The sequence below is a fragment of the Halichoerus grypus genome, chromosome 7 (genome assembly GCF_964656455.1).
Source record: "Halichoerus grypus chromosome 7, mHalGry1.hap1.1, whole genome shotgun sequence".
Lineage (NCBI taxonomy): Eukaryota > Metazoa > Chordata > Mammalia > Carnivora > Phocidae > Halichoerus > Halichoerus grypus.
Window position 1 is genome coordinate 66390726 of NC_135718.1, and position 26357 is coordinate 66417082.

Below are 26357 nucleotides of genomic sequence, written 5' to 3' on the forward strand. Positions count from 1 at the left end.
TAACTTTACATCCTCCCATCCTCTGCCACCCAAATCCTTTCCACAGTCCTTTGCAGAGCAAGTCACTGATCACTGATGTCTCCATGTCACCTCAGGTTTCCCGACTCCCACCATGGACTGAGAATTTGTTACCTTGTCTTCCAAAACAGTGACTACAAAAGCTTCACGCATTTCAGAGGATCCAATAGAACATTTTTCTTCCTAAGATAAACAATATATTTTAATGCTTTTTAAAAGGATATTGACTGGAGTTTCGTTTTTAGTCAAAGTGGAGCCCAAAACCCCTATCGCTATCCCTTAAGTAAGCTTGGAACACACGTGGATTTTATCAGGCAACATGAACTCTGGGCATGTCTGTTTACTGACACAACCAGATCAATGTGCAGATCCTGTCGGTGTGCTGGACAAAGAAAAGCAGACTGTTTGGTTCCAGACTGTGTGCTGAGGACACTCCCCCATGATTGTCCAGACTTTGTCTCAACCTTTGTTATCCCTTCCTTCCCTGACATTCAACCCAGAACCAGAAATCAATGAAGCAATCAGTTTGTAAATAGGGTAGCTACAGTGCCATATTGTGTTTATTATTGGCGACCTTATAAATAAAGGAGACAGATTGTTTCAAATTCAAAAGGGGCCAAATGACTTACCGTGCAATGAGATGGTAGGTACCCATTCAGATAAGCTCTTACTCACACATGTGGTGCATTTAGCAGTTACTTTTCCATTTCTCCCTTCCCAGCTTTTGATATTTGGTCTTTCTTAATATTTGTAGCTTTTTAAATGTCTTTCCTTTTCATTTAACATTGGAGTCCCAGAGTTCAGCCCTAGGTCTTCTCCTTAGGTCCTCTCCTCTTCTTGGTCTATACTCCTTCTTTGATGATCTAATGCCCTCCTATCCTTCATCCATGTGCTGACATCTCTAGACAGCACCTCTCTCTGAACTCCAGACTTATATATTCAACTGTCTACTCAATATTTGCTCTTGGACATCTCATAGGCAACTCAACCTCATAGGTACAAATCAAATTCCTAATCTTTCTCCTTGAACCAGCCCCTTGGAGTCTTCCTTATCTTAGTTAATGACAACTTCAGTTTGTCAGGCCATGATCCTTGGAATTGTCTTGCCTCCTCGTGTACCCTCAAACCCCAGACCCAGTGCACCAGGAGGATCATGCTGGCTCTACCTTCAAGGTATGTCCAAAACCTTCCCACCACCACCTCTGCACTCCTGGTCAAGTCCTTCATCTCCTAATTGGTCTCCCCACTCCCCTTGTCCTTGACAGTTGCTTTTCATCTGTAGCCCCAGGGATCCTGGGAGCCTAAGTCAGATGATGCTACTACCCATCTCAATTCCAGCAGCTCTCAGCTCATGCAGAATTGACACTACATCTACCACGGCCTATGTGTGTTTTTCTTTTTTCATTTTTTCTATGCCTGGTCATGGAAGATGATTGCTAACATTTTCCTAGGCACATGAGGCTCCTTGCTGTTTCTCTGACCTGCTGACACAGTCCCTGCTAGCAGGGATTTTGCTGTTGCTCTTCCCTTTGCCTAGAATGCTCCTTCCTCATTCTATGATGAATCAAAGTAGCTCACTATGACTTACACAATAGAATGTTCCTTCCCCAGACACCCAAACACTTAGTGACCTCGATCCTTCAAAGTCCTTGCTCAGATGTAACCTGTGTGAGGCATTCTCTAACTACCTGATTAAAACATACCCCCGTCCCATTCCCTTTCCCTGCTTTTCCTCCTCTGTGGTGTTTTTCACCCTCTGACATGATATCTAATTCACTTATTTTGGTTGCAGCTCTGTGAAGGAGTGGTTTGTGTCTGTTGTGCTGATTGACATTATCCTCAACCACTATAGGCCTCGCATGCAGTGGGTGCTTAATAAATATTTGCTAAATGAGTGAGTTAATGGAATTCCTCCTACACAATTCCCTTATTTAGACAGGAAAACCCCACTGCCTAGGAAGAAAGAGTAAACCCATGGTGGCTTCAAAGGGAACTTTTGAATTAATCTAAACTAGTGGGTGTTGTTTTTGAAGTTCCCTCCTAAGATAAGGTAAGGTTTTTATTTATGTTAAATATGTGTGATTTGGAGGCTCTTCTTTCACTATGTTGATCTCCATTCTTTTAGACATTAAATATACCCCTTGATACACAGAAGCATTCAACAGATATGGGCCGAAGCCAGCCAAATCAAATTGATTGGTTTCATTTCCTTTCCTGGAACAAAGCAAACTTACCCATTTTTGGTTGGTTGTTTTTGAGTCTTTTCTTGTCTGATAGTATTTCTCTGCATTTTGATTTGATTTGATTTGATTTGATTTTAGTTGCTTTTAAAACTCAGGACCACTGTTATAAGGATTAAAGGAAAAGAAAACAAATATTTTTAATCAACAAAATCTTTCCTGCTGCTCATATTCATCTTCTGGGTTATTTCAGATTGATGAATTTGAAGGCACTCCCTTAGGGTATATGGTAGGAATTCACTCTGCACTCTCAAGTCCCAAAGGGCAGAGTTCAAATTCTACAGAAACTAGATCCCAACAGCAACTAGGCCCAGTCTGTATTCCTAGGGAGGAAGAGCCCAGAAGCATTTCTCACCTAGGGCTTCCCAAATCTGGTTCCCTGCCATGCTTGGGAGGTGCAGAGCTCTAGAAGTCATTTCCAGAAGGGTGTAGCGGCAGCAATCCCAGGGGCAGTTGCCACAGAGCCCTTCCCCCCAGCTTTGGAATCCTCCCCAGTGATATTGTGCACCTGTCTTTGCCCTCCATGTCCGTGGAGCTTGTGGGAGCTGAGAGCTGTCTGTGAGGGATGAGAATACCAAGGAAAGCACTTCCCAAGGTGGTGAGCACAGAGGCCAGAATGATGGCAATACCTCTAGCTGGACCTACAAAGATGCTTATGACTTAATTAGGTAAAGACAATGGAAAAGGCTCTCCAGGCAGGGATAACTCTATAAAATATATTTTTGTAAATATTTTATTTATTTATTTATTTGAGGGGGGGCACGAGATGGGGGTGAGGGGTAGGGTCAGAGGGATAAGCAGACTCCCTGCTGAATGCAGAGCCCATTGAAGGGCTCCATCCCAGGACCCTGAGATCGTGACCTGAGTCAAAGTCCTACGCTTAAAAGACTGACCCACCCAGGCGCCCCTAAAATATTTTTAATGTGACTTAAAACTTTCCAATTTTGACTGATTAGAAAGCCATCCGAATTAATGAAATTTTAGAATTACAGAAAAAATTTTCAAACAAAATATTTGATCATGAACAAATCCTTAAGTCAACAAAAGGCCTCAATCAATGTTTATGGAATTACTTTATTTATTTATTTACTTTTTATGGAATTACTTTAATGAATAGATAAAAAATGGTTTTAAATTCACAATAGGACAGTCCTATTATTTCAGAATTGCCGGCTCGGGTGATTACACTTATCGGGAAATGGTGACGTGAACAGTTCTTATCTTCAGGGGGGGCTGAAAAATTAGAGAAGGTCAAGGTTTTGCAATAGCTAAGAGGGGTTTCTAAAGAGTTCTTATCATCTGTAAGGATTTGGACAGCTGGACAATGTTTGACCTGGGGAGGTTCTGTGATGTGTGTTTGGGGAGGGAAGTTGGAAGCATATCAGTTGCTGCAAAGGTCTGGGAAGGAGGCTTTTTCTATCAAAAGGGTCCGAACAGCTGGGAGGGCAAATCCGGAAGGTCGCAGTAGGTCTCAGAAAATGGACTTGGTGTTTCTCATCAGTGGCAGCGTTGCAACAGCTGGGAAGACCCAGAACTGGGGATTTTAAAGAGGAAGAGAAACCAAGACTGGGGGGCGGGGGTGGGCGCGGGCACCTGTGTACGACATGAATGGCAATTCTGGCCTCTTCCCCAGCAAGGTCTTGGTGCCAAGTTGCCTGTCGTCCATCCAAGGGCCCTCCCTGGTGCTCTCATTTTCCTCCAGGAACTTATGTCTATAAATTGCCATTCACCTCTTTCACAGCAGTCCTGCAGGACCAGTTCAGTTTGTTAAAAATACTAGAACACCCACAAACAGCACTTGTGGAAGATGATACCTATATTAAAAGTAACTATTAGATGGGGTGGCTGGGTGATAGACATTGGGGAGGGTATGTGCTATGGTGAGTGCTGTGAATTGTGTAGGACTGTTGAATCACAGATCTGTACCTTTGAAACAAATAATACATTATACAAATTTAACATTATATGTTAAAAAAAAAAAGAAGAAGATAGTAGGAAGGGAAAAATGAACGGGGGGAAATCAGAGGGGGAGACGAACCATGAGAGACTATGGACTCTGAAAGACAAACTGAGGGTTCTAGAGGGGAAGGGGCGTGGGGGGATGGGTTAGCCTGGTGATGGGTATTAAAGAGGGCATGTACTGAACGGAGCACTGGGTGTTATACACAAACAATGAATCATGGAACACTACATCAAATACTAATGATGTAATGTATGGTGATTAACATAACAATAAAAAAGCAAAAAAAAAAACTATTAGAAATGTAAATAATGTACAGTAGTACTTCATGATATGTGGAAAAGTTTTGTATAAATAGGGTTTTGGCCAATCAAACCACATTGAAATTTTACTCTAAGGGTTTGTTATTCCATTCAAAAAGTGTACAATATGTATACCACTGTGCTAGGCTAAAGCAAACAGTTCTTTAAAATGCAAATAACCATCAGTCCTATTTAATACAATTTGTAGGTTTGAATATTTTAAACCATTATAATTTTGAAATATAATGAAATACATTAAGGTGAAAAAACAAAAATATGGTATAATAATTAATTAGTATAAAGTGAACACCTATGTAACCACCACTCAGAACATATCTGAACATCAGAAGCCCCCTATGGCCCCTCTCCTTCCCAAATGTAACAATTATCCTCAATTATTCTGACATCTAATGCTGTTTAGTTTTTCTCATTCCTAAACTTTTTGTACATCAAATCAGATAGTTTATGCTTTTCTTTTGTATCTGGCTTCTTTCCCTTCTCATTATGTCAGTGAGATTCGTTAGTGTTGTATTTATCTGCAGTTCATTCATTCTTTTGAGTAGTATAACATAAATTCCAAAATTAACTCATCCATTTTACTGTTTTGACACTTAGATTGTTTCCAGTTTTGAGCTCTTACAAAATCGCTGTTGCATGCCTGGGTACATGCACAGAAATGCATGGTACACAGAGAGAGCTGTAAGCTCTGGGAGTCATTTCCAAGATGAAGCATTTAATAGTTGGCACATGACCCTCCACATTCTCTTTCCTGAAAACCATATGTCCCAGGTGGCATAGTTATAAGACACAAGCAGATTGGATCCCTGAGTCACCACTTGGAAGAGAGCTGCCTTGGAGAACCACTAGATCTGCAGTGAATTTTGAATGACCAAAAAATAACTCCTATGTTTCTAGACATTACAATTTTGAGTTTACTTCTCACTGCTCCACAGCCTAGCCTAATCTGGCCAGTAGAAACAATATAGACATTTGACCTTCAGAAATATTTTTTACAATCAAAATCAATGATTGATTTTCACATCTGAAAATTTCATCGTGCTAATGCGAGCTCTTAATTTATTCATTCTATTTATTAAGAGGGTGATGGCAAGTGACAGAAGGACATGTGGAGACAGGGGCACCAATACCAACATGTTGGACCATGTTCATGACCCCTTACTGTAATACTAACTGATGGAAGAGTTCAGGGCTTTGTGATTGCTGACAAGGACTCACTGGTGGACCAGCTAATGGTTTGGTGCCATTTATATGATTTCCCCCATGTTTTCTAGTGAAAAATGCCAAGATTATTTTCCTTGTCAATTTTCTCCCTAGGATGTCATCCCAAGTGGTAAACAGAGACTAAGGAAGGGTATGGTCACAAAAACAGCCACTCCAAGGTACAGGGGCTAAGAAGGGGAACTTCCATGAGTTTGCAAGTTGCCAGGGAGTTGCTAGCTGGTGCAGGGTACCAGCTAGAGCTTGAGAGAGAACCCAGTAGCCATGCAGGTGTGGCCATGAAAGGGAGCTTGAGAAGTGGAGTGTGGGAGCTGCAGCCTCTGTGGGGACAGGAATGGCGGTGGGCTGGGGGCTGCTGTGAGGGGGGTGAGGTGGGCACAGAGCGGGAGGAATGTGAAGGCACGCTGGGCCCCTCTGTGTCTGTCTGCCATCATGCTTGGCCATATGATCTTCTTCTACCACCCTCCCATATTCCAAATCCCTGGGGAGCTCCTCTTATTGGACATCTTTAGACTGGAACCACATGGAGAAGGGTGTTCTGGGAAACATCATCCCAGCCTCAAATGGAAGCCATAGTATCCTGTTGGCAACAGACGACCCAACTCAGAATCTTCAGTTTATGAGAAGTAATTTTCTCTTCCAAGAGTCTCTTGGACTCTTACAGGACATTTAAAAATTAGGGCACAGCTGAGGAAAAGATATGAGATCAATTTGTCCAAGGGAAAGGGTTGTGGCTTAAAGAAAGAATAAACACACATAGCTGTATGACCTGTTAACATGAAAGATCCGGAAACCATACACTTCTGATTTGGTTATCTGTTGTTATTTATTTATGGAAGATGGGTAAATAGTGAAATGTTATAAATAGTAGAAAAATAGCTTTGTATTGAATTTGATGATGGAAATTATAGACTGGCAAGAGATATATTAATTAAAAAATTATTATAGCTTACTTCTTGAATATGTCAAAAGGTAGAAAAGTGAAAGGTACACAGTGAAAATTCCATTAAGATGGTTTTTACTACATTAGTAAAAAAGTATAAAGTCACTATAATTAGTAAATTTGAAAATTAGATAATCTTTACTAGTGGAACAGGTAGAAGAACTTTATGGAAAAAAAAAACACTGGAAAATGTGTTGGAGTTAAAGAATTTGGTGAAGCAAGGATTCCACCTTTTAGGAGATGAAGAGCCAGTATCAGTAGGTTATTTCAGCAGGAGGCGCTATGGTAGGGCAAACACAAGTACATCAACATCAGAGGGCCAGGGAACACTTCCTGGAGGAGGTGATATCTAAGCTGAGACCTGTGTGATAAACAGGGACAAGTCAGAGGAAGAAGGGGGAAAGGAGTGCAGACTCTTGGTCTGGGTGTGTTCGGCTGTGGTGGGCAGTGGGGTGGGGTGGGATGCTGGAAGAAGTGGAGGAGGGTTTCAGAGTGGGGTGGAGTTCACACCTGGGCTGGAGGGCCACATAGGGACGAGACCTTAAGAGTGGAAATTCCGTGCCCGGGCAATTGCCAGCATTTCCCAGGTTTCCTACACCCAAGACATCATGGAGAGAGACATCGCACCAATTTTGTAGCCGTGGTGAAATCAAATGGGGGTACACTAAAAGAGAGCAAAGAAATGGTCTTTCCTATTCACTGCTGTAAGACATAGTCAGATTTGATTCATGTGTTCCAAAAATATTTTATAGAAGCATAAAAAGTAGTAATAGTCGTCTCTTATTTGCCCCACGTGATTCTAAGTGTGGGGTATAGGGATGAACAAAATAAAGTCCTTGACCTCATGCACTTGTGCGAGGAGACAGACAGTAAACAAACAAACAAACAAACAAAAACACATCATTCGATTTGGAGCCACACACTGTGAGGGGCCTCTGGCAGTGCCAGACCTCAGTCGGCATTCTGCTGCTCCAGGCTCTCTCTCTATTTTTGGTCTGGAATGAAATACATGGTGGATGTGGAGCCTGCTTTCCTGAATCACCTGCAGAAGATTCTTATAAATATGGGAAGAATTAGTTCTGGGTATTTTTTTTTTTTTTTTTTTTTTTGACACTGAGGTTTCTGGGTATTTTTGATAAGGCTGCAGGAAGTTTATTAAGCTGAATCTAGAAAGATGGGCCAAAATGAGTGGGGATGGGACAATATGCAACATAATAAGGCACAGCATACAAAAAAGGAGCACAACTAAAAAGCTTCTGCACAGCAAAGGAAACCATCAACCAAATGAAAATGCAGCCTATGGAATGGGAGAAAATAATGTGAATCATATATGTGATAAGGGGCTAACACCCAAAATATATAAAGAACTCATACAACTCAATAGCAAAAAACCTCAAATAATCCAATTAAAAATGGGCAGGAAATCTCAATAAACATTTTTCCAAAAAACATATGGATGGCCAACAGTACTTAATAAGATGCTCAATATCATTAATCATCAGGAAAATGTAAATCAAAACCACAGTGAGATACTACCTCACACCTGTTAGAATGACTATTTCAAAAAGACAAGAAATAACAAGCATTGGTAAGGATTTGGAGAAAAGGGAACCCTTGTACACTATTTGGTGGGATTGTAAATTGGTGCAGCCATTATGGAAACAATACGGAGTTTCCTCAAAAAATTATAGAACTACCATATGATCCAGCAATCTTACCGGTGAGTGTTTGTCCAAAGAAAATGAAAACACTAATTCAAAAAGATATCTGTGCCTCCATTTTCATTGCGGCCTTATTTATAATAATTGAGACATGGAAGCAACTTAGGTGCCCCTCGATGGATGAATGGATAAAGAAAATGTGTTATATATACACACAATGGAATATTACTCAGCCATCAAAAAGAATGAAATCTTGTCATTTGTGACAACATGGGTGGACTTTGAGGGCATTTTGCTAAGTGAAATAAGTCAGACAGAGAAAGACAAATATTGTATGACCTCACTTATATGTAGAATCTAAACAAACAAACAAACCCAAGCAAACAAAAAACAAACAAGATCACAGATACAGAGAACAGATTGATAGTTGCAAGAGGTGGGGGTGGGGTGGGGTGGGAGAAACGGGTGAAATTTTTTTCAGTTTAAATAAATTGAATAAAACTTTTTTTTTTTTTAAAGGGAGTAAAGCAGGAGTAAGAAGGATACAAAAACTAACATATGACCAGATGTAGGGGTAGAGCAAAATTCTGTACAGCCTAAAAGCTTATTAAATTTGAGGGCCTTCTTTAAGAGAAAGAATACCAATTAGACAATTAGGTATAAAAATAAATATTTATTTGAAATAAGAAATGCATCACAACAAGCTATAAAATTTAAAAGGCCAACAAGTACCATAAACTTCAAGAAAAATCCACAAGAAAACATTTAATAAACTGCCTGACACACCTCCCTACGCTGTTTTCTGACATTTTTTAGCTGCATACCCTTTTCTTCCAATTTTACTGAGGTATAGTTGACAATTAAATATTGTGTATATCAAAGGTATACAACTTGATAATTTGATACATAGATACATTGTGAAATATTCACCCCCACTCAAGGCAATTAACATTATTCATCACCTCACATAGTTACCTTTGTGTGGTGTGTGTGTGGTGAGAAATTTAAGATCTACCTTCTTAGCAAATTTCAAGTATATGATACAATGTTGTCAACTATAGTCACATGGTTGTACATTAGATCTCCAGAACTTATTTATCTTGTGAAACTGAAACTTTGTGCCCCTTGAACAGTATCTCCCCTTTTCCTCCTAGCTGCATACCCTTTGACCACTTCTTCAATTTTGTAATTTGGTAATACACCTTCCATGGGAGGAATAGAAATGTACTTCACATTTAGGTGAACTTGCTGTTTGTGATACCGGTACAGGGTTTTGCCCTCACAGACATAGGAAGTCCTATCTATTCTATTTCATGTGATTTCCTCCAAAAATGTATGATGCATTTGTAATTGTCTGTGCTACATTTAGAGTACACTTCTGATAGGAGAGAACTCCCATTTTGACCAGGTGGAGTGGAGAGAGTCAAACTCTCTCTAGCACTCAACACTCACAATACTGTGTTTTATGATGTAAAAAATCGCCACAGACTAGCTTCTGGCTCTGTCTGTCTCAAAATCTGTTGTTACTCCTTTGCTACTGGGACCCTTCCAGTGCTGGGGAACGTAGAAAAGTTCAGGTGGACACCAACACGACACAGAGGGTAGTAGGTGAGTCATTGGTAGCCATTTGTACACCTGGACGAGGAACTATAAAACCACATAAATGCATCCCATGGGGTCAGGGCTAGGGAGAAGCAAGCCAGGTGCCTGAGGCTCAAAATGTAAAGGGGCTCTCATTCTCAGGGTCGCGCAAATGCAAGGCTGGCCTCCCTAAATTTTGCTCCCTTGGCACCTCTGTTACCTCACCCTAGTCCTGACTCTGTATCCATTAATCCCAAACAAAATTTGTCTCCAACTTCACTTTCCTCGGTTAAAAAGTCCATGGCCACTTTAAAGCCACTTAATATGAGGGGAAGTTAGAGTTGAGACAGTGGACTGAACTGGTAGTGGTTAAAAATATGTTATTTTGGGGCACCTGGGTAGCTCAGTCGGTTAAGCATGTGCCTTCGGCTCAGGTCATGATCCCAGGGTCCTGGGATTTGGGCTCCCTGCTCAGTGGGGAGTCTGCTTCTCCCTCTCACTCTGCTCTTCCCCGCTGCTTGTGCTCTCACTCTCTCTCTCTCAAATAAATAAATAAATAATCTTAAAAAAGTGTTATTCTGCAAAATTTACAGTTCACATTGCCAGGGCCCCTAGGGCCTTGGAAGGGGTTCTCTGCAAGTGAGGGGCCCTGGGTTCATGCATCTAGCCTCTTGATAAATCCACTTCTGCATTCCAACCATGGTCATACTTCCAAGTCTGAGTTTATCACACCAGCTTATTTTTGCTTTCAGGAAATTGGTTAAGAGCTTAGTCTCTTATCACTAAATTCTATACCTGAAACTAATATTACACTGTATGTTAACTAGCTAGAATTTAAATAAAAAATTGGAAGAAAAAAGAAAAGAAAAAAAAGAGCTTAGGCTCTGGAGCTAGACTATGCGGGTTTGGATCTTGTCACTGCCACTTTATGAGCTGCTGAACCCTGAGCACTTTTTCAATATGTCTGTGCCGGAGATTTTCTCATCTGTAAAATGGGTATAAGTAATATTAAGATTAAAGGAATTAGTTCAGGCAGAGTGCTTACAACAGTGTCTGGCACATAAAGGCTCAATATGTATTGGCTATTGCTGTTACTGTTATTGTTGTAGCATCAGTATTCATGTTAATAGTATGTGCTCTTCTCAAACCACACTGTGAATCCTGAGGAGCCTTTGTGTCCTGACTAGACCCAGAGAGGCTTCGCTGTTTTCTGAATGGACTGTTTGCTAAATGTAGAAGGAAGGCAGAGAGGAAGTCAGAGGTAAATGGAACTCCCCTCCGCCCCATTAATATTAATGTCACCAAATTACATTTAAGTAAAAGAAGAAATTGGGTCTATAAATTAATTTGCTGGCTCATGGCATACCAAACGAGCATTAACACTGGACCTGACATCATCTTGCTCCTAAATACTATGAGGATAAATTATTTTAGAAGAAAAATCACACGATGGGCTGTAGGTAGACTTTAAAAACTTGCCTTTTAATTCAGTCTCCTGCAGACACGTCCCCAAGACACTTCATTCCCCCTTGGGTGGAGCACTGTGGCCAGCAAGGGACCCCAGAGCACAGGCTGCGACCGAGAAGGGGAGGTGGGCAGCGAGGGGAACAGGAGGAAGCTCAGGCTTCCCCGCCAGCGTGGGCGCAACAAGGCCGAACCGCTTCGGCCCCTCGGGCGGTGGAGTCGGTCTCGGGCGCCGGGGAGGATGCTGCCCTCGGCCACCCCGCTCCTCCAGGAGCCGCGCCCCAGCATGGGCGTTCGGGATCCATCCCCAGAGCGGGTGTTGGCCGCCCCTCCTACCGCCCCGCAGCCGCTGTTCGGGCCCGGAGCCGGCGTCCGCGCTCCCCTGCTGCCCGGCGTAGCGCCGCCTCCGGCCCGGGTGCAGGGGCCCGGCGCGCAGGCGGGGGGCGCTGTGGCCTCGGCGCGGGGACAGAGCGACCGGGCCGGACCCGCCTCTTTCCCCTCCCCGCCCGCCCCCCACGCGTCGTGTCGCCGGGAAGCCGGGAGGAGACAGAGCGCTCGGGCTCCACGGCGCTCGGACCGCAGTCCCCTGACCGCGCGGAGCAGAGCCAGGTGGCGCCGCCGGAGCCCAGAGCCGCGACCCTCCCCGGCCGCCTTTGTCTGGGAGCGTGCGGCCTGGAAGCGCTGCTCTCGGGGGCCGGGCACGCGCCCACAGCGCTCGCTGACAGCTCTTCCCTCCCGGAGGGCTCCGGGACGGAGGGGCGGTCGGGCCGGGCCCTGCTCGCCCGCGCCTGCACGCCCGAGCGCGCGCACCGATGCCCCCGCAGCAGGGGGACCCCGCATTTCCCGGCCGCTGCGAGGCGCCGCCCGTTCCGCCGCGCCGGGAGCGCGGGGCGCGCGGGGGGCGCGGGCCCGGGGCGCCGGGGGGCCGGGGGCGCGCGGGCGGTGCCGAGGGGCGCGGCGTCAAGTGCGTGCTTGTCGGCGACGGCGCCGTGGGCAAGACCAGCCTGGTGGTGAGCTACACCACCAACGGCTACCCCACCGAGTACATCCCCACCGCCTTCGACAACTTCTCGGGTGAGCCGGGCCGGGTGGCGCTTCTCGGGCCGGGGCGCGTGGCCGCAGTCCGCGGGCGCGGTGCTGACGGCCCGGGTGCCGGGGGGGGGCGGGGGGGAGCGCGGCGCGAGGGTCGCGGGCCCCCGAGGAGGCTGCTGGGCGGGCCGGGCTCCAGCTGGGAAGCGGACCCGGCGCGGAGCGCAGCACCTTTCCCGAGCCTCGGGGACGGGGCAGGCGCGGAGCCACCTGAGGGACCGCGGGCCGACGGGGAGCCCCCAAAAGCGGAGCCCGGCGGAGGGGGCGGGGTACGGGAGACAGAGCCTGTGCAGAAAGAAATGATACGGCAATTTAGTAAGGAACGGGTCGAGTTCAGGTTGCCTGGTCAGTTTGCTGCGTAGAAAAGTTGCGTCAGGTCGACGTTGCTGGCGCAGCTGCCGAGTTTCCGTGGGAAGGTGACGCGCAGGTGCCATTACCTGTGGCCCTGAGAGTCAGTCCCCTCCTTTCGGTGGCTTCCCTCACAGGGAAGGGGCGTCTCCACTTTGAAGAGCCACAGAGACGGCAGAACATAGTTGACTTAGTGAAAACAGCACTAAGGGCTTAGGTTTGGATTAAACCTGGAGAGTAAACGCGATTTCTTCTGAGTCCCTCTCCCCTGCTCCCACTGCTCCCTCTTCCATCTCCCCCGTTGGCTCTGTTTCTGTTTCTTAGTATCTCTTCAGTGTCTCTTTAAGCCATTTACAGCCCTTATGTGCTATGTTTTTTGCTTTGCTGGAAACAAAGATAAAGGATTTTTCAGGTCTTTTTGAAATTTACTAAAAAGTTAAAATCCACAGTGAAGCACTCTCTCTGCTCTTAAAAGGACAACAACAACAACAACAACAACAACAACAACAATGCTTCTTGACCTCTTAGAAGGTCCCGGTGGCAAGGGCTTGCTTTCTTCCACCTCTAAGGTACCCTTGATAAAACTGCTACACTAATGGGTTTCCACCCAAACGGTTTTGTTTTTTCCTCCTTTTCCCTCCCAGCTGACTCGTGTAAACATTAAAAGCAACTTAGAAAGTTGCACTTAGAGGGACCTGAGTGCTTAATTCAAATGAAACCTCCAGGCTGTGCTCCAATGCAGGCCCCTGCCCAGTACCCAATCCCAGTGGAAAGGTGGGCAGGCTTTCTTTTCTGTGTTAATCCTCCCTTTGAGCGGACACGGTGAGATAAGCACTGCCCTCTTCTATAAACAGGACAATGCAGGCTGCCTGTGTTTGCTCATGTTCTCAAAACAAGCTACAATTTTATGATAAACCATGAAGTCTTGGAACGTTTCCCAAGGGAAAACAGAATTATTTGTAAGGTTTTCCACTGAGTTAAAACGGCAAGGTTGGTTCCCATTTACAAGCCCCCCCCCCCCCCCCAGTGTTGTTTTTAGGTTTTTTGAAATGAGTGTGACAGGAAAATAAATCTTCCGGGGCTGAGCGAAAAGCGCAGGCCCTTCTGGGGTGCCCTCAAACGGCTCAGGGATTTGCAGCTTCAGCCCCGGCCATGCGATGAATTGCCAGCCCTGGATGGCTGGACGGTTGGAAGACAAAAATGCCTCCGTGGGGCCTCCTTGTTTTAGGCAAGTCTTTAATTCATTAGGGGACCCAGAATAGCCGAAGGGTTTGGAGGGAGAATGGTAGTTGCAGCTGAAGGCATTATTTTCCTGGAAGGGTTAAAAGACACCCACCCCCTGATCATTGTTTTCGTCTTGTTTTTAAGCTGTGGTGTCCGTGGACGGGCGGCCTGTGAGACTCCAGCTCTGCGACACGGCTGGGCAGGTTAGTGGGTCATCGCGGCTCCGGGCTGGCCAGGGAGCCGGCCTTAGAGAGGCCTCACAATAAGCTCCCTCCATAACCGGGTCATTCTAAAGGCTCGTGCAGTGGCCCCAGCCCTGCTCTCTCAGAGGGTGGTGGGGAGGGGAGATAGCTCTGCACCCCTAAAACAGGGTTTGGCCCAGCTTTGCATGCTCAGGGCAGGGGGAGAACAGGGTCAAGAACAGCAGTTCTTACAGGACTTTCTGATCTTATTTACTGTCTCGTTTATATTAAAAATTATCAATGATGCTTTGTGATTATTTCTCAGAGTAAGTTGGTGATAGAATCATTTTATTAGAGGTCAACACGCCAAATACTAAATCTGCTCAAGAAAAAGATGGAGGTTTTTAAAAAAGATTTTATTTATTTTAGAGGGAGAGAAAAAGAGAGAGCACGGTAGGGAGGGGGAGAGGGAGAGAGAATCTTAAGCAGACTCCACGCTGAGTGTGGAGCTGGACATGGGGCTCGATCCCACGACCCTGAGATCATGACCTGAGCCGAAACCAAGAGGCAGACACTCAGCCAACTGCACCCCCCAGGCACCCCCCCAAAAAGATGGAGTTTGTCAGTGGGTGTATTTCCCTCCCTAAGCTGTGGTTTGACTCTCTAGGGCCACCCCCATCCTTTGAAGCAGAGATAACAGTGGTCGAAGCTCTCCTGAGCTGGGGGAATGAATGAATCTGGACTTAGTCTTTCCAAAGTGTGAATGTTTATTCTTGTCTTGAGGATCAAGCACTTGGATGACCCACCCAGGGAGGGACAGGGATTGGGGTGTTCCCCGACGAGCTCCAGGGACTCATCATCAGCCAGTCGTCCCTTGGCACGGTGCTCGTCACTGAGGTCTCCTTGTTCTCTGTGCGAACCCAGGGTGCCATCTCCTGAGTTTGTCATAGTGACAGTTCATCAACATGGAGTCTTTCCTGTCCTTGTTAGAGTTAGAGCAAATGCTGAGGGGCCCTTTGTAGGCACGTAAAAGTGCCCACCTCACTTTCTGAGGTGTTGTCACATGACGATCTGTGTTTAGGAAGCTCGCTTTCCAGCATTCCCAAGTGCCTCATCCAAACTGCTTGCCTACCCTGGGACAGCAAATTCACAGGTTTATTTTTCAAAACTCAGGGTGACACAAGACTGGGCAGCTTTGGTCCCCAGCTCAGCACGGGTTTGGCAGTGGCCAGAGTGGCCTGAGTGGTGGCCCTGCCCCTTCTGCCCCTTCTACACTGGAGCATCTCCGTTTCCCCTTCAGCGGCAGCAGAAAAAAGCAAACGCACTGTGTATCTTCCTGCCTGTGGAAAAGAGGACTCAAAAGAACACTTTCTTCTAATATTGAATCTTTCTGAATGCCCTCTTGGTATTTGTCATGAAAGCTTAATTGCTCTTTATAAAGTAAGAATCTTTGTCCTACTACGTGTCTGATTTTCTGATCTTTAAAATGAGGTCAGAGTTGCACGTGGATAAATATAGACGTTCCTGCTAACGCCAGAAAGGGGCAGCTGAATAGCCCAAGAATAAGACCGTAGACAGGAAGCCCAGAAGGCACAGTTCCTGGGGACCCTCGAGGGGAGGAGCAAGCAGTACAGAGCACATCCCTGCCCACTGATGGGGCTCTCCTGTTAGCTGTTGACTCTTGTCACAGACCCGGCTTCCTGAGTTGGGGTTCTAGGCCTAGGGCCCTCATGGTGCCTGGTGCAGAATAGGGCTTAATCATGGTTTATAATGGATACATAAAACGGAGTGCTGGGTCCTGGGGAATGCAACCTTAAGTCCTGGCCTGCCCCTCAGAAGACTTATAGTCTGTAGGGAAGATAAACCAGTTAGTAGAACTTGTGAAAGAAACCAGGGAAGTGCCATAAGGAGGAAGGCAGTGTTGGCTTGGGGTGCAGGACAGGTGGGTCTGGGGAGAAGACCACTGGGCAGTTTTGAAAGAGGCATAGGACCATCATCAGAAAAACTTTGTAGAAATGATCCTGAATTACTGAGGCAGAGGTCGATTTTTCCTTAGTATGGTCTGTTTAAAAGCTGGGGAAGCGCAAGAATAATTTTGGAGATATTTTCATGAAAAAAGTTTATAATTAGGGAAATAAAAGGACTTTAGTGCAAATTGGTAAGCTTTAGTTTATTTGGAAATTATTCTTCTGGTCTCCCAGTGATGTTTTCATTGAGTTTGACTATTTTTTAACTGATGTATTAGTTAGTAAAGTATACCTTATTATGTAATGAATGAATAAACCAACCTCAAAAACTATGCAAAGTACACAGCTGGTAAGATAAGATCATTTTTTTCCCCTACTCTGCAAGTATCCATTAGGACTTATTTTGACTAATAGCAAAGCAGGTCAGAGTGGTAGTTCTTTCCCACCTTCCTTATTCCTTACTCCCGATCTGATAAACAACCTTTTAAGGGACTTGATTTGACACCTGCTGTATTTCCCTAATGATGACTCAGCCAGTGAAACCCGCCCCTCCCCCCCCCCGCCCCCCCCCCCCCCCGCCGCCCCAGGCAGTCCTCAGGATAGCCTTGTGGGCTTAAAGTGACTTGTGCGACCTCTGTTTCCAGCTCCAGGGGAGCGTGAGCACAGGTAGCCCTAACCCGGGGCCCAAATGCAGGTTTTTCATCTGGAAGCTCAGAGCAAGAATATGGCTCTACTGGATGAAGAAGTAACTAGAAATTGCTTTTTGTGTCTTTGGGATTTCTTGTTAGGGACGTAGGTGAGCATAGAAGATGTTAAAGGGAGTTTTTAACACTGGACTCACAGTCTTACTCAAGTGAAAATAGATCCGAGACCGAGGGTGTTGAGAACATACCTTTGGCATAAGAGAAGGGACCGTCACTGAAATAGGAGGAGGTCACAGTGGCATTGTGAGGAGAAGCTGAAAATTCCTCAGCCTTCTGACCCGTGAGGCACTTGGAAAAATCTCTGTGCTAAAAAAACCAAAAACTCAGGTTGCAGCTTGACCAGCACTACTATTCAGTGGCCTGTCCACCACACCCTGTCCCTGACGGAATTCTGTATGTCTTCCCCACAGACCTGGCAGGTGCGTGCACATCACTGGGCCTCAGCACACCTCTCCTGGAGGGTACATTCCAATTGGCCTCGTCACGCATATGTATGTTGTGTTGATTTCAGCAAATATCTAGGGTTTCTGGTCAGGCAGTGAGGAGGCGGGTTTGATTTCTGCTTGGCTCCCTGAACCCTTTCGCCAGAATCTCAAGAGGTCTGGGGAGCTGGATTTCCAAAGCCCTGTCACAAGGCCCAGCCCCTGCGCTTGCCTTTCTTTTTATTGGTAATGCAACCCCAGCTCGCAGGGCACCGCCAAGGGTGACTGACTTCTAGCAGTGAGCTGCAGCTGCCTGAGGGAGCTGACCTTACGCGGGGCTCCGTTTTGTGCTTTTCTGGGGCCTCTGAGAACAGAGGGAATGTTTTATTACAAGATCTTTGCTGGGCCATCGTCGACCTGGTGGATCTTCTATGTTGATTCTTTCAGCACAAAGTTGGCACTAAGAAAGCCAAGTTGTTCTTTTTTTTTTTTTTAAGATTTTATTTATTTGACAGAGAGAGAGATAGCGAGAGCAGGAACACAAGCAGGGGGAGTGGGAGAGGGAGAAGCAGGCTTCCTGCCAAGCAGGGAGCCCGATGTGGGACTCGATCCCGGGACCCCGGGGTCATGACCTGAGCCGAAGGCAGATGCTTAACGACTGAGCCACCCAGGCGCCCCAAAGCCAAGTTGTTCTTTTTTAACCACCGTGTGTAGAAGTCTGACAGGCGGCAGTGATGAAATGCCAGATTCGTTCCTGAGCATTTGAGCTGGTTGACTTCTGTACTGTTAGCTCGTTGTTGCCCTACAACTGAACTGTGGAGCCTCAAATGGTGAAAGTGCCTTCAAGTAAAACAGATCCAGGTTTCCTTTACGCCTCCAGAAGGGCCACAGATGCAGAATACTGTGCACGTAAATAGGAGTTTGTAAATAGTCAGAGTGTGCCAACGGCGTACTGAAAACCTGGATGGCATTTCACTTTTTCATGCCACTGGGAAGTTATCTATCATAGGACATGTGTGTGAGGCTGGCACCCACAGATAGAAATGTTATTTTACTTTATTTTTTTATTTTTTAAAAGTTTAATTAATTAATTAATTTTTTTTAGTAATCTCTACACCCAATGTGGGGCTTGAACTCACGGCCTCAAGATCAAGAGTAGTATGTCTTCTGACTGAGCCAGCCAGGTGCCCTCACAGATAGAAATTTTAAATAGGAATGAGATGATGTAAGTATTTTCCTATGAGAGAGTTGAGTGAAAGCTTTCAGTTCATTGAATAGGGCACTGCAGGGGACTATGAAGAAATGCTGGTTTGGAGGCCGACATCTCTACAAGGGCTGAGGCCAGGTCTGTCTGTTCCCAGCCGACTCCCCCGACCCTGCACAGTGCCCGGTGGCCAGCGTGCATCTCTGCCAGGTGGATGACTCTGGCAGGTATTCAGCAGCATGATGCTTGGTTATCTTCCCAAAGCTGCAGGGAGGTCCCTGGTATTTGCAGGGAAAAGGGAAGGGGAAAGGAAGTTCCAAAAGGAAGAAAGGAGGGAGAAAAAGAGATCAAGCAAGAAGAAAGGTATATCAAGCAAGAATGAACATGTATTATCCAATGTGACATTGTAAGTCACATTGTTGTAAGTGACTTTGAGAGGCATAGGCTCTCTGAATTGCCAAGGAGAGTGGGCTGTCAGAGGTCCTCAGCTCCAGTTCTGGGTCTGTCCTTGTGTCTGATTGACATTAGTCTGTACTCTGTGCGTGCCCCGACCGTGTGCGGCACAGATGGGACCAGGCGGGCATCACTCACAGCTGTCGAGAATGGGCAGGGCTGGATTCTTCAAGAGAGGAGCTGGGTTAGATGGGGTTCACTGGGGTCAGATTGGAGACTTGGGGATCCGTGGGCTGCTAACCCTGAGTCTAAAAGAGTAGCTAAATACCAGAGTTGAAAGAGTAAATCTGGGGTACTCTAGGCTGAAGGCTGGAGAAAGTAAATTTGCTTTCTGCCATTCACCCACTGTAAGTACTTCTCCTGTGGTAAGTTGCCAGAGGGCCGTGAACACTGATGTGAACATCGAACGCACTGGGCAGGTTTCGTGGGGCTGGCAAGCAGCGGGATCGCTTTCCGAGGCGCTGGCCTTTCCTTCCATAACCGGACCTGCCAGACCCTTTCAAGGAAAAAAATGGTAAAATGGTCTTTTTGCTGATGAGAATCAATTGAGAAGGTAACTTTCGGGTGCTTTGATTGGTTGCAGGATGAGTTTGACAAACTCAGGCCTCTCTGCTACACCAACACGGACATCTTCCTTCTGTGCTTCAGCGTGGTGAGCCCCTCCTCTTTCCAGAACGTCAGCGAGAAGTGGGTGCCAGAGATTCGCTGCCACTGTCCCAAAGCCCCCATCATCCTCGTTGGAACGCAGTCGGATCTCAGAGAAGACGTCAAGGTCCTTATTGAGCTGGACAAATGCAAAGAGAAGCCCGTGCCCGAAGAGGCGGCCAAGCTGTGCGCCGAGGAAATCAAAGCCGCCTCCTACATCGAGTGTTCAGCCTTGACTCAGAAAAACCTCAAAGAGGTCTTTGATGCGGCCATCGTTGCGGGCATTCAGTACTCGGACACTCAGCAACAGCCAAAGAAGTCCAAAAGCAGGACTCCAGACAAAATGAAAAACCTCTCCAAGTCCTGGTGGAAGAAGTATTGCTGTTTCGTATGACGCCGGCCGGGAACCCGCAGTAGAAGCTATATTAGCTGAATGAGTCCTCTCATCGTGCCGGAGCTGTGTAGAGAGCGTGTGTGTGTCATAGGTCCAGCTCTCAATTTACGTCTTCTTTCTTGCCTTGGCTATTCTTGTTTGTTTGAGCTTAGGGACGAGCTGATTATTAATTATGCAAGATATTTTTGAAGTCAGTGGAGCATTTTTCATAACTCTGGAAATGTAGAGCTCTAGACCTCTGGATTAATTTATATCTAATATGAAAAAGACACCTTGGATCTGGGTGTCAAGAATGAAATTTTTTTTTGCTACGTTATAATGTACAGAAGAACAAAAGAAGAAATGGTGTGGTTAACCCTGCCTTGATTAAGGGCTCCTTCCTGCAAGTGCGTTGTGTCCCCTGGCCAGCTATGGTGAGAATCACTCTTAGCCCAAAGACTCCACACACTTCTAAAAAACTTTTTAAGGGACTAAAATCTGAGAAAAAAACAAGAGACCTCTGCCTACAACACCTCAAACCAGTCACTTTTGTCATATGCTAATACCTGGTTGCTTAAGATCTAAAATCAACCAGCAAAGCACATCCTACTAACCCTGTGGCCCTGGGTACACCAAAAAGAAAACATTGTTTATTGGGATTTTTCATTCTTAGACCAGTTGTGTTGACATCGTATAAACATAGCCAACATGCCATGTGGAGTAAAGCAAGTATTAGTCAGAAGCTCTTGTATTTTCTTTAGGGAGTGATTCATGTTGAGATCAGAATGTGGTATTTGCTGTTCGTATGTGTGCACCAAACTGCCTAAACCCTGGTAGTTAGAACACTAGGGAGCACCTATGGGAATTGTTTTAAAACTTCCATACTAACTAAATAAACTAAACCATCTGCAGGGACGTGGACACTCTTGAAAGGCCTGCAGCCAACAATTGTAGGAGACAAAATGTACTTTTTTCCCCTTAAGTCAGCCAAAATGTACACACACACACACACACACACACACACACACGTGTATATGGCTGTTTTTGCTGCTGATTCAGACTTTTAAACAGTTAATGAGAAAAAGCATGACCACAAAAACATGTGAGGGAAGCTCAGCTTCCTCTTTTTGTTACTTTTTTGAACAGATCTCTTTTTGATTATATCCTACTCCGATAGGATTTTAAGTATATTTTGACACAGTTTTGAGACCATCTTAAAACACGAACATCTCTTAAAACCTGTTTTAAACTGAATGTCTCTTGAAACCTGTTAAACCACCGGTTAAAGCCGCAGATGCCTTTGAGGGAAAGGGCAGCAGAGACCAGGGCTGTGAGTCGGAGGGCTCACGGGGGCGGCCTGCTGTGGCCGCCGGGAGCGGGGTGCGCGTATGGACCCCAGCTCCCCCTCTCAGCTGCATCCTTGTGGGGGGACAGCCAGAAAACCACATGCTTGTGAAACATTTGTGTTCTTCAAGGTGGCAGTTTTTAGGGCTTCATCTTGAGAAAAAAAGTTGCGTATCAGAAGAGTAGGTTTGTTTACTTTGTGATGGTTATGCTTCTGAGATGCCAAAAGGTAGCCTACCCCACGAATTATAATGTCTGGTTGCGGTGGGTGAAGCAGATGTACCAAAATCGATTCAATAACTAGGGAAACTTCTGTAGAGCTGGTGGATGGAAAAGTCTTGTCTTTCTGTGGGTCTTGCATTGTCTTTTTTGTATTTAAAACGAATTTATGTTTTCCTGTAGAAGAAGTAAAAGATTGGGTTAGGGGCTTCTTTGATTTGTGTTAGTAAATAAAATTAACTGATTTCTCTGTTTTAAAACTAAAATACATGGATTGTTCACTATTTTTCATTATTGAAATTGGTATCAGTCATAGTTTCCCGAAGCATTTAGTCACATAGCCTGAGTGAATAAAATTACATCATTTGTGGAAAGGCTCCGAACAGACTCTAAGCTGGCCTGCTTGGCTCATCTGTCTGTGGGGGGGCCAGTGTCCCAGGCTGGGCTCCGCCTGCTCTGGGGTGCAGGGGTGGGAGCGGTGGGAGACTTACTTGGTGAGTAATTTTAACCAGTATTTTTATATTTCAGCAAATGTCCTGGAGTACAGTGCAAAGTAATTTTTAAGATAGAACACAAGACTTGAAAGAAATTTTATGCACGCGACAGCAAATGGGGCTGCTCTTGGTCCCCCCGGGGCGGGGGCCACGGCCCCCTCTGCCTGGGGGCCACTGGTGGTAACCTGGCAGGGGAGCGCGCCTGTGTGGCCCAGTTCTGAGAGCTTTCCTCAAGTGGTTTATTTTTAACCCAACTTGATACAACCCGAACCATTAGCGCTAAAAATCTAGAGGGTTGACATTTAAACACAACCGTTTTTAACATGTTGCTGCAGTTTATAGAATAGTAAAGTACGTACGATTGATTGTACTTCAGGTTTTCCTCCATTTTTCTTTCTTTGTGTGATTGGGCAGAAAAGTTCTTAAAAGTATGTGCTTGAGTTAAACATAAAGTTGGTTCACTTCAAAGCTCAAGCACTGTTAAACTTGCAGCTTGGTATTGCAGAGAAGATTTCATGAGTTGTGCTTTAGAAAATGCCGCTTTAGCTTAACTCCTACAGTGTAGGCCAGTCATAATTGAAAAATACAATATACTTCCCACCTGTTCTATCACTTTTTACCATGTATGTGGAAATGAACCTTTTGTAAGATTGTTCTCTGTGCTTGACAGAATTCAGGAGAAACCACCCAGGTATTACACAAGCCAAAATGAAGGCAAGGTCTCCCCAGACTGTCGTAACCCGGTGCCTTACCAAGTTGTGCTTCTCTGTTTTCAAGTGTAAATGATGTTGAGCAGAACGTTGTCCTTGAAAATGCTATAAACGAGGTGGTATGAAATAAATTCTGACCTATGGATATAACTGCACTTGCCTTTTCTGCCGAAGAAGATCACTGGAAGTGAATAAAAGTTTAGCCACGTCAAAAGCAGGCTGGTTGGGAAGCATCATGGCGTGCCCCCAGAGGCGTCTGGGGAGTCATCCCTAACCAACACGAAATGCTTATTGAATACGGGGTTTTGAGAATTCTGGGGTCACAGTCGGATACAAGCACTCTCTGACTCTGGGTCTGTAATGGATCGTGTGCTGGTGGCCCATGTGTGTCCCTGACAGGAACACTGTTCTTGGAGCCAAAAGTCGAGGCCCAGAGAAGCACTTAGTGTGTGATGTTGTGTAGGTCAGTAGATCTGAGCCTCAGTTTCCTCATGTGTGAAAGTACTGCTTTTCTCCCCAGGCTATTTGAATCCTGAATGAGAATACATGTGCACATGTGGGGTAAATGTCCAAGATCTATAATGGCCATGGAAGGGATTAGAAGGTGCCACGAGCCCCACCAGCTTAACAAGGAAGGCCAGCAAGGCTCAGAGTTCCCCATCTCTGAGGGCTAGGGGATGCCCATGTGGTATATGTGAACTTGCGGTCAGCCTTATCATCATGCCACCAGGATGTGGCCCTTACACCAGGGAATGTGGCCCTGATGACAGGACCATTCTGGGAGCCCAGATGTCATCCTGCTTCCACCCTTAAGCCTCAAGGGTGAAGGGCTCCTGATCATCTAGTGAAGGATGGGCCTGTCCACCTCGTTCCCCACGGTGCCTCTGAGGCCAGACTTTGAATTTTTGTATCTACCAAACATTCAACCACAATGCACTGGGTTACTGTGCAGAGAGCAACTAAAATTACTGGCCATCAGCCTGTGTCCAGAAGTGCTAAAACCCAGCTCGCCCTCAATGGCCTCCATGGGCAGCCTAATCCCAGCTCAGAGGGACCTGGAAGTTTCCCTTCAACCAGCCCCTGTTTGCCTCCCATATCCAGGATAGGCCTTCCCAGGATACATTGACAGAGCGCCCAGTCCCTTTAGAGGAGGTCAGGGAGTGCTTCATGGAGACGTTTACAAGACCTGAAGGAGGTGAGAATGATGAGTATCTGGGAGAAAAGTTTTCTAAAGGGAACAGCAGGTGCAAAGGCCCTGAGGCAGAGCAAGTGTCTGGCATGTCCTGGAGGCCAGTGTGGACAGGACCAAAGTAGTACAGGGAGAGGAGCAGGAGATGACCTAGAGGAGGAGAGGAGGTCAGGGAAAGGATGAGGTCAGAGAGGCCCCTGACATCAGGGAGGGCGTGGTGTGATGGGAGGGCAGGGGAGGAGAGGGCTGGGCTCCAGAGTCAGGCTGTTTGGGCTTGAATCCTGGCTCTGCCACTTAACTGGTTGAGATTCCTTAAGCAAGTTAAACTTTCTGTGTCTAAACTTTAGAATCTATAAAGGGGATAAACCTGGCACCTACCTCAGTGGTCTGGTGGGGTTACAAATGTGAAGTGCTCAGTAAATGTCCACTTTGACTGGTCTCGTTGGCAAGCTCTGTTCATCTCTCTCACAGGAGGCTGCCTAGGTGATTAACTTACGATTGGCCCCTAATGGCTCTCATCTTCAGCCCTACTAATTTTTGTGAGCCTTATGCTTTTGATGGATAATAGCACATCTATTTTTCATTTCCACTCATTTTTATGAAAGAAGAGCGAAACAGTATGGATTACTCCAGCCATTGCACAGGCTGACCCTGGAGCAGAGATGCTGCTGCTTGAGCAGCTGGGACTGCTAGGGGCTGGCCACCGCTGGGAGAGCCCAGGCCAGCCCCCTCTGGAGGGGAAGGTGGAATTGAGCCTCTGAAGGTGGTTTGGTGAGCGGAGTGAGACGACAGAGTAAGGATTGTGTGGAAGTCAGGCATCACGCTGCGAGGGTGTCTGTCCCTTGACTCCTTTCATGCAAGAAGTTCTTGCTTCAGACGCGCACACTCAGCTTTGTGAATCTAGAGCCATTTTTAGAATCCTTGTTTATCAGCCCAGCTCAGCCACCCAGTTTCCCCCGGGTGGTCCTAACAGCACAACTGCATCCTGAAGAGACACAGTCGGCACGTGGAGGAGGCACATGGTCGGGAACCGGATGTTGCTCTCTAACCTGACGTTTGTTGTCCAAAAGGAGGACACGTTCCAGAGCAGAGTATCACATTTCCATTCATTCTTCTCCTGAATGTCCCACAGATACTTCAAATTTGACTCATTCTGTGAGTTTCCATTCACTACTGTAGCAAATTACTACGAATTTCATGGCTTAAAGCAACAGATTTCTTACCTTACAGTTGTGGAAGTGAGCAATCTGAAATGGGTCTCACTGGGCTAAATCAAGGGGCTGGCAGGCCTGCGTTCCTTCCTGGAGGCTCTAGGGGAGCAGTGTTCTTGACTCCTCCAGCTCTCGAGCCCTCCTCCAGGCCTTGGCTCCTGATCCTCCGTCACCTTCAAAGCCAGCAATGGCTGGTCAGGTCTTTCTTAGAGGCCATCCCACTAACACTGACTCTTCTACCTCTTCTTCCCCACTTAAGGACCCTTATTATATGGGGCCCACTTGGAGAGTCCAGGGTAATCTCCCCCTGTCAAGGTCTGTGGATTAGCAATTTTAATCCATCTGCAGCCTCAGTTCTGCTTTGCCATGTAACCCACAACATCACAGGATCTGAAGTGTAGGATGTGGACATCTTTGGGGGCCGTTCTTCTGCTGACCACACTCATGTCCTGGAAGTCAGCTCAGCGCTCCCCAGATCATTGCCTCCTCTGTATTCTTTTTCTTAGGGAATGTTCAGAACACAGCAGTCAGCAGCAGTCTTTTTTTTTTTTTTTTTAAGATTTTATTTATTTGACAGAGAGAGACACAGCGAGAGCAGGAACACAAGCAGGGGGGTGGGAGAGGGGGAAGCAGGCTTCCCGCGGAGCAGGGAACCTGATGCGGGGCTCAATCCCAGGACCCTGGGATCATGACCTGAGCTGAAGGCAGACGCTTAACGACTGAGCCACCCAGGCGCCCCAAGTCAGCAGCAGTCTTGGTCAGATGTGGGCAACGTTGCCAGGGGCCCCCGTGGTTTAGCTGGTTGATGAGGGGTAGAGGTGCCAGGACATCCCTAGTGAGGGGAGAGCTACGGGGGTAGCAGTCAATGACTGGCTATTTCTGATCCCATTGGCGAAAACACCTCTCATGTGTGTTACCTTGATATCATTAAACATCCAAATCTCCTGCCTCTCTTTATTCTTCAAAACACCACAAGCAGTGCTTCTCCCTCTCCCTCTGCTGTTCCTCCTGCTTGTGCCCTCTTGCTTTCTCTGTCAAATAAATAAATAAAATCTTAAAAAAAAAAAACCCATGGGCGCCTGGGTGGCTCAGTTGGTTAAGTGACTGCCTTCGGCTCAGGTCCTGATCCTGGAGTCTCGGGATCGAGTCCCGCATCGGGCTCCCTGCTCAG

General features: G+C 46.3%; 1 protein-coding gene across 1 annotated transcript; it reads left to right on the forward strand.

Annotated features, from left to right (window-relative positions):
* Window positions 1–11917: 11917 nt before the first annotated feature.
* Window positions 11918–22950, forward strand: RHOU (ras homolog family member U). The gene is made up of 3 exons (XM_036119340.2): window positions 11918–12482; window positions 14214–14272; window positions 19585–22950. The coding sequence occupies exons 1-3, from the start codon at window positions 12221–12223 to the stop codon at window positions 20038–20040; spliced, it is 777 nt and encodes a 258-aa protein (XP_035975233.2). The 5' UTR covers window positions 11918–12220; the 3' UTR covers window positions 20041–22950.
* Window positions 22951–26357: the final 3407 nt, after the last annotated feature.

Bases quoted from the DNA above. Each gene is read 5' to 3' on its own strand.
- RHOU (XM_036119340.2), top strand. From the start codon at position 12,221: ATGCCCCCGCAGCAGGGGGACCCCGCATTTCCCGGCCGCTGCGAGGCG. The intron at 12,483-14,213 runs GTGAGCCGGGCC...CTTGTTTTTAAG, and splicing joins CGCCTTCGACAACTTCTCGG to CTGTGGTGTCCGTGGACGGG. The intron at 14,273-19,584 runs GTTAGTGGGTCA...GATTGGTTGCAG, and splicing joins TCTGCGACACGGCTGGGCAG to GATGAGTTTGACAAACTCAG.